This window comes from Nematolebias whitei, chromosome 5, assembly GCF_014905685.2.
Source record: "Nematolebias whitei isolate Nwh7 chromosome 5, NemWhi1, whole genome shotgun sequence".
In the NCBI taxonomy this organism is placed as follows: domain Eukaryota; kingdom Metazoa; phylum Chordata; class Actinopteri; order Cyprinodontiformes; family Rivulidae; genus Nematolebias; species Nematolebias whitei.
In genome coordinates this window covers 16,852,804-16,867,982 of record NC_056502.1, presented here as the reverse complement: position 1 = coordinate 16,867,982, position 15,179 = coordinate 16,852,804, and the positions used below count along the sequence as shown (strand labels likewise).

General features: G+C 43.9%; 1 protein-coding gene across 1 annotated transcript in view; it reads left to right on the top strand.

Moving 5' to 3' along the window:
- Positions 1 to 15,179, top strand: part of adamtsl4 (ADAMTS-like 4) — a 64,640-nt gene that overhangs the window by 23,124 nt on the left and 26,337 nt on the right. The window contains exon 4 of the mRNA XM_037676629.1: positions 9,242 to 9,344. Coding sequence (XP_037532557.1) covers positions 9,242 to 9,344 — 103 coding nt within the window. The remainder of the gene's footprint in view (positions 1 to 9,241; positions 9,345 to 15,179) is intronic.

Sequence of the window (15,179 nt, the reverse complement as noted above, 5' to 3'; positions counted from 1 at the left end):
ACCCTGGACGGGTCGCAAGTCCATCACAGGGCCACATAGAGACAAACGAGACAAACAACCATTCACTCTCTCACTCACACCAAGGGACAATTTTAGAGTTACCAATCAGCCTAACATGCATGTTTTTGGACTGTGGGAGGAAACCAGAGTACCCGGAGAAAACCCACGCATGCACGAAGAGAACATGCAAACTCCACCCAGAAAGGCCCCCGGACCGGGGTTTGAACCAAGGACCTGCTCGCTGAGAGGCAGCAGCTCTACCAGTTGCGCCACCGTGCTGCTCAATGGGATTTGCCTGGTTAAATAAAGGTTAATAAATAAATGAAATATTTTCATCCATGTCTGTGTGCATGTTTCTGTCTGTTAGCAAAATATCTCATGAACCACTCAACGGACTTTAATGAAACTCTGAAACTGGGTGTACATCTACAGCTTTTGAAGTCCACCTAATTCAAGATGGCCTCCACAGCTAATTAAAATTAACCAACACAAAAACGTTGCAATCTATTAGTCTGTTTTATACATAAGCTTTAGTTTGTTTGTGTTTAAATAGAAAGCATGCTTGTGGTCCTCAGTCCTAGTATTCTGATGGGAGATGTGCTTTCAGATTGTTTGACACTGAACCCGTATCATCTGGACTCGATTAGAACTTTCTCCACTTGTCCACAGTCTGTCTGGCAATGAATGGCGGGAGTCCAAAGTCTTTAGAGATAGTCTGATAACCCCTTCCATCCTGATAAACTCAAAGATAAAGAAGCAACACTTCTTTTTTGAGGTTGCGCTAAAGGACTCAGTAAATTAGGCTTCAACTCTTTATTATTTTCTTTAAAATGGTTAATGTATTGACATTGTTAAGGATGCTGCGTCCTTTTAATGCTCCTTATTCACTAACCGGGTGTCCTTCTAAAATTCAGTGGAGAAGTCATGAACCATTGTTCTTTTATAGTCTGCTTTCAAGCAACCAGACTGTCTTGTCATCTTCTAAAATAGTTTTGAGCAACGCTTCTTCAGGCTTTCTGGAGGTGATTTGTTTAAACTTTGGCTGTTTTTTCATTTCTTTTTTTCCCCACTACCTCAATTGTTTTGGAAAATGTATTATTTTGTTTGTTTATTATAAACCCTAGCTTTAGGCAAAGAATCACTCGGGCATAAAATGACTTTTAAACTCAAGGAGGGAAACGGAGAAGCTAGCTAGTAACTTGCTAACTGGCTAACAACTTAATAGTTAACTATATTTTTTGTTTGTTTATCTTCACAGTAATGTTTTCATTTCACCTTTTTTTTAATTTTGTGGCGCAAAACCCTCTGAGATCACAGATCTGCTTTTCATGGGAGGCCTGGGCCTGAGTGCAGCCTAACATGCATGTTTTTGGTTTGTTGGATGAAACTGAGTACCCGGAGAAAACCCATGCAAACATGAGAAAGAACATGCAAACTTAACGCAGAAAGCAGGTCCAACCGGTGCTTGAACCCAGGACCTTTAGGCTGTGAAGCCATAGTGCTAACCAATTCAATTCAGTTTATTTATAAAACGCCAAGTCACAACAGAAGTCATCTCAGGGCACTGAACAGAAACATTCAAATACATAAAAAATAAGTTAAAAACATTATTTATCTGAGGAGCAGACTGCTTTGAGACTTCATCACAGACTCTCATCTTGAGCAAACATGAAGGTGACCGTGGGAAGGAAAAACTCCCTCGTGAGAAAGAAACTTCCAGCAGAACCAGGCTCAGGACAAGCGGCCATCTGCTTCGAGCAGCTGGGCTTGAGAGGAACAGATACACAATGGCAGGTCAATAATCACATGTTATGATATAAATAATATCAAATGTAAACTAATCATATGTATAAATTTGTAATTATTAATTTTAAAATCACAAATCCATTGTGGTGCCCAATCAGCTAGCAGCTTATTAGCTTGGTACTCTCACGTTTTTCATTCTTCATAGTAACTTGATAGCTAGTAACAACTGAACTAGCTAGTTTCTCAATTTATTTCATCTTTATAAATGGACTGAACTTGTATAGCGCCTTTCTATCTAGTCAAAATACTCAAAGCGCTTTACACTACAATCTGTGCCTTCATTTACCCATCCCAACACTCTATACAAAGCTAATCTGAATCTGTAGACTAATCGGTGCTTTATCACATTCATACACCAGTGAGACGCACATCAGAGGCAATGAGGAGTTCAGCGTCTTGTCCAGGGACACTTGTGACTGCTGGTGGAATTGAACACCCAACTCTCCCAATGGAGGACGACTGCTCTAACCACTCAGCCAAGGCTGCCCCAAATCATTAGATTGATTTGTTTGCTAGCAACTTATTAGCCAGCTAGTATCAAGTTCTTCCATCTTGAAATTGGCTAACTAACTAACTAACTAGCAACTTATTAGCCAGCTAGTATCAAGTTCTTCCATCTTGAAATTGGCTAACTAACTAACTAGCAACTTATTAGCCAGCTAATTTCTTGCTACGTAGCAACCTGCTAGCTAGCTGCTATCCGTTTGTAACAAAGACTCCATTTGTTCATATTTCTTCAGATGAATGTATGAGAACTTTTAGTTTTTTTTAAGCCTGACGCTTCTTTTGCCTAAAATAAATTGTTGATCAAGGCTGCTTTAAAATACAAAGCCGTACATGGAGCTAAATGTAAAGCCACTGGTACTGAAAACCCCTCTGTGGTGATGGAAACCTCACTCTGCGTTCACCGTATGCAGTTCTTTACAACAACACATCAATTCTCCTCCTTGACCGTGAAACACAAGCCAGCTCGTCGTCTTGTGTCTGCTTTTGCGTGCACTTCTGTCCACTCAGTCCACGAGCCTCCATGAGTTTCCTTTATTTTTGTCTTTTTCTAAGACTTCTTTCACCTTTTCTGCAGACGTTTCTTCTAGGTTGTCTGCTCAGCGTTTAGGGTCTTGCACTCATGCACATCCTGATATACAGAACCGACTCGGTCTTCCTAAGCCCATCGTGTTTATCTTCAGCAGAAATATTTACAACCATGTTTTACACGCACACTAAGTTAGATTTACACGGCTCTTGTAAAACATCAGGTCACAGACGTGCACTGACCTTGAAGCATTCTGCATTCAGTCAAACTTGCATCCATGTATATAATGGTTCTGAAATACACTCGTTTACTGAAAATAAGACAAAAATCTGCTGCAAACCGTCCCACTTGATTGGTTCTCAACTTTGTCACAACAGATGATCCTTTTCTGACACAATAGCTGAATAAACAATCCTCTGTAAAGGTATAATCCGGTGCGGGGAAGTGTCAGCGAGTGCACGTTCTGGTGTTTTTGCCTATGAGAGTCTTTTCTCTGCTTTCTGTCACAGCGACTGGTTCACATGGGAACTCTGGACCTGTGTGTCTGCGAATGTGTATAAACGTGATAATTCCCTTGCTCACGTCTCCCCAGTTGAATACTAGGAATTTTCCAGCTGTTTGCGACAGCTGTGTGAGGGAAGAGACGTCCAGGAGAAAGAGGGGAGAAAAAAAAAGAAAATGAAGAACCAAAGAAGGAGCATGAAAGACGAGAAGATTGAGGAGCTGATAGAGATTAGAGGGGCGAAGAGATGTGAGAGCCTGGTGTGTGGCGTGCCAGTGTGTCAAATGGGTTAGAATGAACACAAACTGCAGTGCAAAAAATGTGATTTTGCCATAGTTCAAGTTGTGTTTCTTTGTCATGTGCAGGTTAGCACAAGGTTAACAGTGAAATGTTCCTGAGAAGAACCGATTTGACTCGCTAATAAAACAACAAAGAACAAACAAATAAGAAAATAGTAAAGCATGCAATAAGCGTACAAAAATAAAGTACCAAGAAGTGAAAATTTATAATGTGAGATTCTGAGTAAAAATAAGGCTGTAAAGACACCATCTAGCAATCCCAGTAACTAAAATAGCATATAGTTTCATAATCTACTTCTAATTATAAGCTTTGTAACAAGTATGTCTTCAGAAATAATATTTTTAATTCATTTTTTAATTGACCTTTTATTTCTTTGATGACATGGTAGTGTTGGGAAATCCCTTCATATAATGTTTGCCATTGTGAAGCTTAAGAAATAAATATTCCTTATGGATTCACTCTACACCAATTTAAAAAAGGGTTTTCAAACCAGTACTCAAACCGAACCAGCATGTTGCCAGGTAATAAATCGCCCAATTTCAACAAGCTACATATCACTTTGAAGCTTTTGAGATAAAGAATTTGAAAATAATGTTGGAAACTTCCTTGCTGGGACTTATTTTGCCCACACTGCTCACAAATTGGTGTAAGTCAGGTTAGTTCACTGTGTCGTGATGTCTTATGTTTGAAGATTTTTCTGTGGAAACTTGTCTTGGTTTAACATCATAAAAATACACAGGGAGCAATCTGATGACATTTGAAGTACCGTACCATTTGTTGACTTTAGTTCCAGTTTAGAACTTACCATACTATCTCCATTTTCTACCACTTATCCGTGGTCGGGTCACAGAGGCAACAGGTCCAGGAGAGAAACCCCACCATAACTCCTCTTAGTGACACTCTCCAGCTCTTCCTGGGGGATCCCAAGGCGTTCCCTGGCCAGAGAAAATATATACTGTAATCCCTCCAACAGTTCCCTTTCCATCAACTCTGTGGGACATTCCCAGGAAACCGTCAAAATAAGGCAACCTAATTAGATGCCTGAACCACTGCAACTACTGGTAACTCCTTTCAGTTAGGAGCAGCCGCTCTACTCTGTGCTCCCCCCAGATGACGGAGCTCCTCAGCCTGGCCTCCGTATGGACGGAGCTCATTTTGGCCATTTAGATCTAGGATCTTGTTCTTTCTGTCTATTTCACGACCATAGGTGAGCATCAGACTGTACAAGGACCAGTAAATGTAGAGCTTTGCCTTTCAGCTCAACTCCTTCTTCATTACGAACGTCTGAAGCAATGCCCTCATTTCGTCATTTTATTTGGAAATACATCACATTCATAAATTACCACTCTGTTAGTCAGCACCGGATCCAAAACCTCAGTCTTTTTAATTCCCAGGGGGTGAGATTTCTGAGGTCTTCTGTAAATCACAGTGGAGGTAGTATCATGGTTGAGGCCTGCCTTGGTGCGTCTGGCCCAACTAGAGTCATTGCTGGAACAATGACTCTACTTGTTGCCAAACAAAGGAGTGGTTTATTGACTGAGTCAAAGTCTAAGTCAGTTGTATTGATGTGGAACAAGCTAAAGGTGGTAAAACGGCAACTAATATTGCTGAATTAAACGGTTTTTTTCTGTTCCATTTTTGCTGTTGTTTGAATTGTTGCTCAGTACTGGTTTCCCAAACTGACCCAGATCTTGTAGTTCAGAATATCTTAGAAAATCCTGAGTCTGTGCTTTACATACTCTCATAGATTTACAGTTTGATCCATTCTAAGCCTCCTAACCCTTTTTACCCCTCTGTGGGGACATTGTTTTAAACAAAATAATCTGATTAATTTAAAGGAATTTAAAGGAGCAATAAATCTTAGAAGGATTTTTTAACGACTCGAAGACAAACACAGTCTGGTCAAAAAAAAAGTCGCCACCAAAAAAAAAGGTCACACACTAATATTCCGTTGAACTGCCTTTAGCTTTGATGACGTCATGCATTCACTGTGGTGTTGTTTTGATAAGCTTCTGCAATGTCACAAGATCTATTTCCATCCAGTGTTGCATTAATTTTTCACCAAGATCTTGCATTGATGACTAGGCACTAGGCACTTCACCTGCCTCTCTTCTTACCCTGATGCACCCATCACTCTGGAAGAGAGTAAATCTGGACTCATCAGACCACATGACCTTCTTCCATTGCTCCAGAGTCCAATCTTTTTGCTCCCGAGCAAACTGAAGCCTTTTTTCCAGTTAGCCTCACTGATTAGTGGTTTTCTTAAGGCTACACAGCTGTTCAGTCCCAATTCCTTGAGTTCCCTTCACATGTGTGTGTGGAAATGCTCTTACTTTCACTATTAAACATAGCCCTGAGTGCTACTGTTGTTTTTCTTTGATTTCACCAAACGTTCAACTGATCGCCGATCACGATCATTCACGATTTTTTTCTGGCAACATTTCTTCCTCGAAGACGATGAATCCCCACTATCCTTCCAGTTTTTAATAATGCGTTGGACAGTTCTTTGCCCAATTTTAACAGTTTCTTCAATCTCCTTAGTTGTTTTCTCTGCTTGATGCATGCCAATGATTTGACCCTTCTCAATCAGACTGACATTTTTTCCACGAACACACGATGTGTCTTTCAACATGGTTGTTTAAGAAATGTGAAGCAACTCATTGCACCAGTGGAGTTAAATAACTTGTTGCCAGCTGAAAGATAATTGCCCATGCTGTAATTATCCAACAGGAGGCTTGAACCTATTTGCTTGGTTAAATCCAGGTGGCGACTTTTTTTTGGCCAGGAAATGTATTTGTAAATCAGAAAATTTTGGAGGCATTGTTTTTTTTACTGTGCCCCACTGAAAGGTGGAAAGATAATATACCAGTTACTGCCTGTGTTTGTGTGTCTATTAGCAAAATATCTCATGAACTACTGGATGAATTTTATTAAAACTCTTGAAAGTAATTCTTGAGTGTACATCTACACCTGATGAACTTTTGGAATTAAACTGATTCAAGATGGCTGCCACAACTAGTAGATCCTACTGAACACAAAAATAACACCAGTTCAGTCAATTTTACAGATGTTGAACTAGAATTTGATGTAGTAGTAGCTGAGAGCCATCCCTGACACATTTTGAGCACTCAAAGATAGTGCAGGATCTTTGTTAAAAACTTTCACATTAAATGTTAAAGTCAACCTTGTCTGTCTGTTGGCAAACTATCTCATCAACCAGAGGATGGATTTGAATAAAACCTGCAGGATGTAATCATTGGATGTTCATCTAGATACCATTTGAAGTTAATCCAATTTAAGAAAACCATTTCAGCTAATCAACCTTAAAACAACAAATGGCTACAAGCAGACAATTTTAGGGGTCGTTTACAATTTTATCATTTTTACGAGCCTAAATAAAAAAAAAAGTGTGCAGAAAAATGTTAACTCTCACGAAACAATGCTATGCTAAGCTGACAATAACATCACCACAAAATCGCACTCGAGTGATACCCCTAAGTAACGGTATTCGCTTTCGCCATCTCAGCACTTTCCCCTTTATATGTACATACTGGGAACAACCTCGGACTCGTGTCAGTTTACAGCCAATAACCGAGACCTCAACATAACTGTCCAACCAAATCTGAGCGGGACATTAACGAGAACAACCCATTTCCACACTCATAAACATCATAAACAGTCAGAAAAATTGCACACATCATTTCCACAAGACTACCCAGCAAGCTTTGTATCCCACACTGTTTCTTACTTTACTTTATTTCTTACCGTTTCGTCTTTATTTTTGTGTTAATAATGTTTAATTATAAGAATTAAATTAGCAGTAACACAAGTCTCACGGAGACGCTCAAAAGGCAGTGCGCTCCTTTGGCGGTGCTCGCTCTCCTGCGGCGCAGGGAAGTGAGCGGGATCAGTGGCGGCTGTGTGCATGCATGTGCACACCGTGTGTTTGGGATGCTCTGATGGCTGTGCTGCCGACATGTGAAGAAAAAGGAATAACTCTAGAGTTGCAGCTCAGTAATGTGAACTGATAGTTGTGTTTGCCGGCTTGCGGGATTAAACATCAGTTTTATTACCAGGGGAATATTAATGATGACTCACAGCAACTTTGGAGTTAGTTTATAAAATTAGTTAACCATAAAGAGGACGGCTAAAGTGAGTTAATTCATTCTAGCAAATGACACGAGGGAGACGTCCAACACACTTTGATTACGTCGTGTTACGCTTCAGCTCAGCAGAGAATTGCTCTGCCTCTTTTGGTTCTCATTCATTCATTCATTCATTCATTTAATCTTTATTTATACAGGTTAATCCCATTGACCCTCGGAGACTCATTTACAAGAGAGACCTGGTTTTAACAAAGAGTGATGACAACAATAGACAATCATAAAGGATGCATACAAATTGAGTATAACAAGTGAAAATAAAATGGTATTAAAATAATCTCACAAAAAACAGTTCTGTTTGACTTATTCCATTTCTGAAAGCTCACCTCTCAGCGGGACGTGGACGCTTCACCTGTGAATTATGAACCGTTGGAGAAAGGACTGGTCTGTGGAGCCACTTCGCTGAACTGTGTTTTGAATGAGCTCAATATTTACCATTCGGGAGAATAGCAAGATGTTGGTCATTCAGGGCGTATTAAAAACAGAGAATATCTTATTGTGAAAAGCAACACACACACACACCGTAACATTTTGCATGCTTTATGCTGAAAACGATAAATTGCCCCTTTATAGATATTGGGCTATAATTTGGTGTAGCTGAGCATCATTCTCAACACACACTCAAAGTTCGAAAAACATGCAAGATCTTATGGATCACATACTTTTTATATGCATTTTACATGATTGTTCTATTGTTGTCTGTGTTCTTTGTTTAAATCAGGTCTCTCTTGTAAACGAGTCCTTGAGGCTCAGTGAGACTAACCTGTATAAATAAAGGTTGAATGAATCCATGTACACATAATGTTATAAAGGTTTAACAAAAAAAGGGTTTTCATTTTATATAGACCTTAAGTTATCTGTATTTTTGTTGCTCCTTATTTGCTTTTTGTAATTCAATAAAAGTTTTATTAAAAATTGCACATTCGCTATAATTTAAGGCGATATTTACTCCAAAAAAAAAAAAGAACAGGATGAAAGTCTAAAGTTTCGGCTGGTGTTTATATTCAGGTATGCAGAAGAAGGAAATCCTCTTGAACGAGCTCTGCTTACCCACACGTGCACATGCCTGTGCACGTGCGCACACAGTCACTCGCATTCATTGAAAGTAGCAGCAAATTTATGTGAACAGCCGCTTCCAAAAAATAAAAAAAAATAAAAAAGTCTGATTATTTCCATATGGTCCTTGCAGGCCCGCTGCTGCCCAAAGCAGCACGTGTGTGTGAGTTTATGTGGAGAGTCGAGGTGTGTTTGTGCCAGCCTTCATTTCTCCCTCTTCATTATAATTTTATTTTTTTTGTGCCTTCTTCTCGCTGCACTCCGCCCTGACTTCTCCGGGGGCTCGGCGAAACAACCTTCGATTGAGTTCTGATTGGTTTTAGTGTTTGGACGAACTTTAAACTTTCCTGTTTGTGTCTTTGTTTTTGTTTTGCCCTCCAGGTGTGCGGAGGAGCTGCGTCGGACTCCAGAGCGGAGCAGTGCGCGGCCTTCGACTCCCAGGAGTTCATGGGTCGCCTCTATAACTGGGAGCCTTTCACTGAAGGTGACGACGGAGTTAACACACTCGCACAGTAGATTTTACTGCTTGAATGCGTTAATGGGGTTGTAGGAAGAATTAAATGCCATCAAAAGGGGGAGGAGGTGGTGAAAATGTTTGGAGGGGCCTCTTCAAGCCCAACCCTCCACAGTTCCTCGTCTGTCATTGGAGTGGACCTCCACGCAGCGTTGGGAGGTGATGAGAGTCAAGGGGAGAGGAGCGAACGACTGGCACTCAGTCTGCTTCTATGATTCGTACAAAATACTTTCCTTCTCGCTCTCTTTTTTCCTTTTGTTTTGTCCAACATCTCCTGCCAAACGTCTCCTCCCAACTCTAGCCGAGGACGCAGATTCCTGCTGAGTGAGATAAAGTAAAAAGAAAGGAAAAGACAGGATCAGGGGTGGTGAGAGGTGATGGGATGCAAGTGTTTAGTCATGTGACCTCTTGAGGGGGAGGAAAAGGGTGGACGATGTGGCTCTGGCCCGTGCATGTCTCCGTTTCCTCATAAGCGCAAGTGTGTTTACAGTGTTTGAGCGTAGGAGGAAAAGGGAATACTTTATAGATATTTGAGGAATTTAAGTTAAACTATAGAGGGAATAAAGAAAATAGCACAAATGTGGGAGGGGGGAGGAGATGAGCGAGACCCAGCTGCGAGATGATTTCAAGTGCCTGAGCCCCTGTGCAAAAATATCATGAGCTTATTAGCAGCAGTGCTCAGGATGTGAAAAGCTGAGGGAATGTGGGGTAATATTTAAAAATAAACGTTTGCTCGTGTTTGTTTGCTGCATCAGTCGGACTTTAAATTGTGCTCTGACGAGACCCAGGAGCTGCAGACCATCACTCAACCTTACAAACGTTGGTTACGTACTGTAACCCCAGATTCTATGAATATAGGCGTAGCCCTTTAAGGCTGTCGCTGATGGGTTTATCCCGTTATGCAGAGCATAAGCACTGAAAAAAATTAGTCCACGCCCACCTGCTGTGTGGGCCCCACCCGGTCCGTATAAATTACGTTAAGAGCGGGAAATCGGCTCCCAAAATAGCTTTTTTCTTCAGCCATTTAGGAGCCAGTGAGGCCCGACGCTTAAAGGGCTACGCCTATATTCATAGAATCTGGGGTTACAGTACGTAACCAACGTTCTATTTCATATAGGCTTCGCCCTTTAAGGCTGTCGCTGATGGGTTAAGGGCGAAGCAGATGTGGTCCTCGCCTCACTGGGTCCATTCGAACACAGTAAGAAGCGGAAGCTTGCCCAAAAAACGTCTTGTCACCCAGCTCCCCGTGTGCATAAACTACGCATCGCGTAATTATGTGCCATGCACAGACGCATGTTGTGTAACTATGCGTTCTGACAAGCATGAATACCCCGGAAAAACTTTCAACGGGAAGAGGAAGTTGAAAAGAGGGGGGGAGGTGGGCATGAACCAACTGGTTCATGGCTGAACAGTATAAACAGATTAATGTCCATGAATTGATAAATAATCAAATGAACTGATTGGTAACAATAATCATGAACTGATTAGTGACAATAGAACCAGAAACACAGACACGACTGTGACTGATAACAACATCTCACACTGTAATGCATGCAGACAGAAGTGAGCTTAAACAGAGTTCCATGAGAACAACAATATTCATTCTGTTAGAGCACTAAGGACAGAATGTGTCATGGAACGAGCCGTTACATCACGTAGGTAAAAGCGAATAAATGAGCAGGGTGTTGACCATGCAGCCGCAGTGCAAATGTCCTGCATTGACATACCATTAAGCAGAGCAGTCGAAGATGCGATACCCCTGGTCGAATGTGCTTAGAGGTTGACAGGAGGCCCTAAATCTGATGCTCTGTAGGCTTCAGAAAAGGCCTCACACAGCCAGTGTGACAAGCGCTGGATGGATAACGGTGACCTGCAGAAGCATCTCTATAATGCACAAACAATTGTTGAATTTGAACGCATTGCAGCTGTGCGCGTTACGTAACACGTCAACGCCTGCACCGGGCAGAGAAGATGAACAGATGCTTCCCCTTCTGATCTGTGGGGGGGAAAAAACCCCTCCAACGATATCACTCTTGATTTAAAAGAGCTCGTGATGTTTTAGGCATAAAAGCTGGGTTGGTCTTAAATCAGCTGAGCTGCCCGTCAGCCTAATTCTAAGGCATGACGAAGCAACAGAGAGGGCAGATAAATACTTACCCTCTTAGCGGGTGTTAAAACCAGCAACAGGGCTGTTAAAAGAGACAAGAATTTAAATGAAACCTGATCCAGAGGCTCAATTGAAGCTTTGATCAGGGCTCACAGGACCAGCGTTAAACCCACTGTGGAACAAGTGGGCGTGAAACAGGCCTACATCTCTGTACACCTTTTAGAAACCGCTTCATCAGCGGGTGATAAAAGCTGTTCTGTCTCCAAACCCTTTGTGGCAGGAAGAGATGGCTGCAATCGTACGTTAAAGCGTACTGAAAGCCAACTCCCTATCCATCAGCTGTTGTAGAAAAACAACACGCCGCCTAAAAGGCATGAAGTGGTCTCTAAACCTTCTCTGTACACCAGCGCTGAAAAGCCGTCCCCTTGATGTGTACAGAACTGTGGTAGATGCAGCACGTGAATCTTGAATTGTGCACACTATCTCCTGAGGGAGACCCATCCTCTAAGTGGAACCGCTCAGCGGTCAGACCCACCGGTGTTGACCTATTTCTGGGTAACTCTTGGTCGCTCCTCCTGCCTGAAGGAGAGCATCCTTCCTCCATGACAGTTCCACGGCGACCCAACAACAGACGTTGCAGGCCTGGGAACCATAGTGCGTTCACACGCCGGGAGCCACCAGGAGAGCTGTCAATCCCTCCTCTTGAACTCGGTTCATGGACCGTAAAAAACAGAGGAGGTGGGGGAAAAGAAACGCGTAAAAAGCGTTTTGGGCCACCGACTGTGAGCAAATGCGTCCCCCCCCAGCGATGGATCGTCTCGCGGGCTCAGGGAAAACCGTAGTTGACATTGAGCGTTCTTCTCGCATCGCAAACAGGTCCACAGCTGCTTTGCCAACTTCTGCTGCGTCTGAAAACATCAGATCCGGATGGAGGATCCGGTCCACGTAACGTGGGCCGCCCTTGGACGTCACATCAGCCCCTCTGTTCAGAACACCGGATATGTAAACCGCTCTAATAAAAGCAGGTTTTGATGAACCCAACTCAGTAGCTTTCGCACAATGTGTAACATCTGGGCTGAACGCACACCCTGATGGTTATGTACGCAGCAGTCATCATGATGTCTGTGTGAATCAACACGTGTTGATTCTGTAGCACAGGAGCAAGGTGTTGAATCACATTCAGTACTGTGCGACACTCCAAAACATTGATGTGGGCTGATGTGTAGTGGGGCCACAGCGCCCCTACTGCTTGAGATAGGCATGTCCCCCCCCCAGCCTGACAGCAACGTGTCCGTGAAGACTGACCCATGACGTGGGTCTGCTGAGGGGGACTCCCTCTGATAGAAAAACAAGGTGTTTCCCCAGAGTCGGAGGTCTGCTTCCACAGAGGAAAAGACAATGATCATCCGTCGTTTGTTTTACTGGATCCACATGCAGACGTGCAAAAACACCTCTAGAGGCGTCTCATGTGATAAACGAGTTTTCATGGTGGTTGAATTTAATTCCACTCCAGAAAACAAATGTCTGGGCCGGGAAAATCGAGCTTCCTTCCACTTTATGGCGAAGCCCAGATTAACAGGTGTGATGTCAACACCTGATCCTGCATCAGCGCCTCCTGTCTGAAGTGACAGGATCCGCAGATCATCCAGGTAAAACAAAAAACTCTCGTCTCTGTGTTTTAGGATGATCGGTATGCGTTCTCTGGATGTTAAACAACAGATCCAAGAACGGTCTCACCCCTCCGATCCGTGAGTAAAACCCTCGTGTTTTCTCTCCCTTGGGGAACTCTGTAGATTACTTTTATCAGAAAACACTTGGATTTCTGCATTTAGGGAAGAGAATCAGTCTGATGATGACGGGACCGTTTATATAACTCCTCTGAATGGAGGGGTTCGGGTTGCAAACTGTAACTTGTACCATTTGCATAAACCCTGTCCATCCATCTGAAAAACGGCGAGCATGTTTTAGCCACTCTACGTAACGTTCGTGGATGAACGTGCGTTAATGATGCGTCATGTTTTGTACGGCTGTCAGCAGTCCGTCCCTCAACCGCCGTCATGCGTCGCGGGAATGTTTTCTGTGTGACCCCGGGCGAGACTTGAGCTGAAGGCGAAGCGTGTGACAGCTGATGACGCGGTGAGCTGCGCGTTTGACGTCGCTGTGCGAACGTTGAAAGGCGGAGGGCGTGACTTCATTTACACCGTGCTGTTGGAGTGAAGGCTGCTTAGCCCCGCGGGAGCACACGTTGTTCTCTGGAGGGACGCGCGCCGCTCTCGTTGGAGGGGCGCGCGCTGGAGGGAGGTGGGACTCATTACCGGGTTCTTCGGCTGCTTCACGTTTAAGCTGCGGTGAGCTGCCGAAAGCTGAGAGAGAAGGACCCCCACCCGGACCAGCCTGCGGACCACATTTATACCGATGTGAGCTGGTTAGCGCCCGCAGCTGTGTGCGCCAGCATCAACGCAGCACCGTTGGATGGAGGCTGTCATCTTAGTGTTCGACTCGTCATGTCAAGAGCGGCGGTGAATTAAAAACCCTATTTAAGGACACCGGCTCATGTGGAGGCTGTTCCATCCCACGAGTGCGAGTTGACACCGCTTGAGTGAGGATCATGCAGTTCTAGTTGGTAATGAGTTATTTTCGCTTACCGTTGTGCCGTGATCGACCCGTCATGTCTAGAGCGACGGTGAGTTTAAAAAACCTTTATTTAAGGACACCGGCTCATGTGGAGGCTGTTCTGTGATCGACTCGTCATGTCTAGAGCGACGGTGAGTTTAAAAAACCTTTAATTAAGGACGCCGGCTCATGTGTCGAGGCTGTCCTGTGATCGACTAGTCATGTCTAGAGCGACGGTGAGTTAAAAACCTTTAATTAAGGACACCGGCTCATGTGTGGAGGCTGTTCTGTGATCGACTCGTCATGTCTTAGAGCGACGGTGAGTTAAAAACCTTTATTTAAGGACACCGGCTCGTGTGTGGGGCTGTTTCATCCCACGAGTGCGCTCTTATGTGTGCGGCCGCTGTGAGCACATCCGGGCTTACAGACTGGCTAAAAAACAGACACTTGGATCATTAATGATGATTTATTTCAACTTTCGTGTCACTTTTACACACACCCTCCGGAGACCGTCATTTGAGAGCTTTCTCTCTCATGAGCTCTGCGATTGTTTGCCCAGAGCGCTGTCTTGCAGGCGAACTCTGGGGAAACGCTGAGCTGCAGGCTGCCGGAGTGAAGAGGGCTGGGTTCTGACGGGCGGGGCTGGTGGTGGAACTCAGCGAGAGCCGCGGCCGTGGAAAAGTCGAAAACTTGCTCGCGACGGTCCCTCCAGCGGGGACGGGGTGGGCCGCGCGGCTTGATGAGGTGGCGAACAGCTTTTGGCACCTCCTCCGACTGTTTCACTTCGCCAGCATGGTTTGAAGCTGCTCTGAACAGCGCGTCCGCGATGGGCTTCATCAGGTCTTGTGCAGATTCTCCGGCAGCGAGGGGAGTAACGAAGCCAGGTGGATCGTTGGGTCATCGTCCTCCGCGCTGCAGTCCCCGACAAGGCAAACCGTGGGAGAGGCACACATGTTGAGCTGGCGTCAGCTGCTTTACAGAGGGAGATCTTCGTCTCCAAGGCAGGTCTGCGGCCTTCAATCCCTTGGACATGCTATATGCTAGCAGCGCACGTTGTTGCTAGCTGCGGCTGCCTGAAAAACACG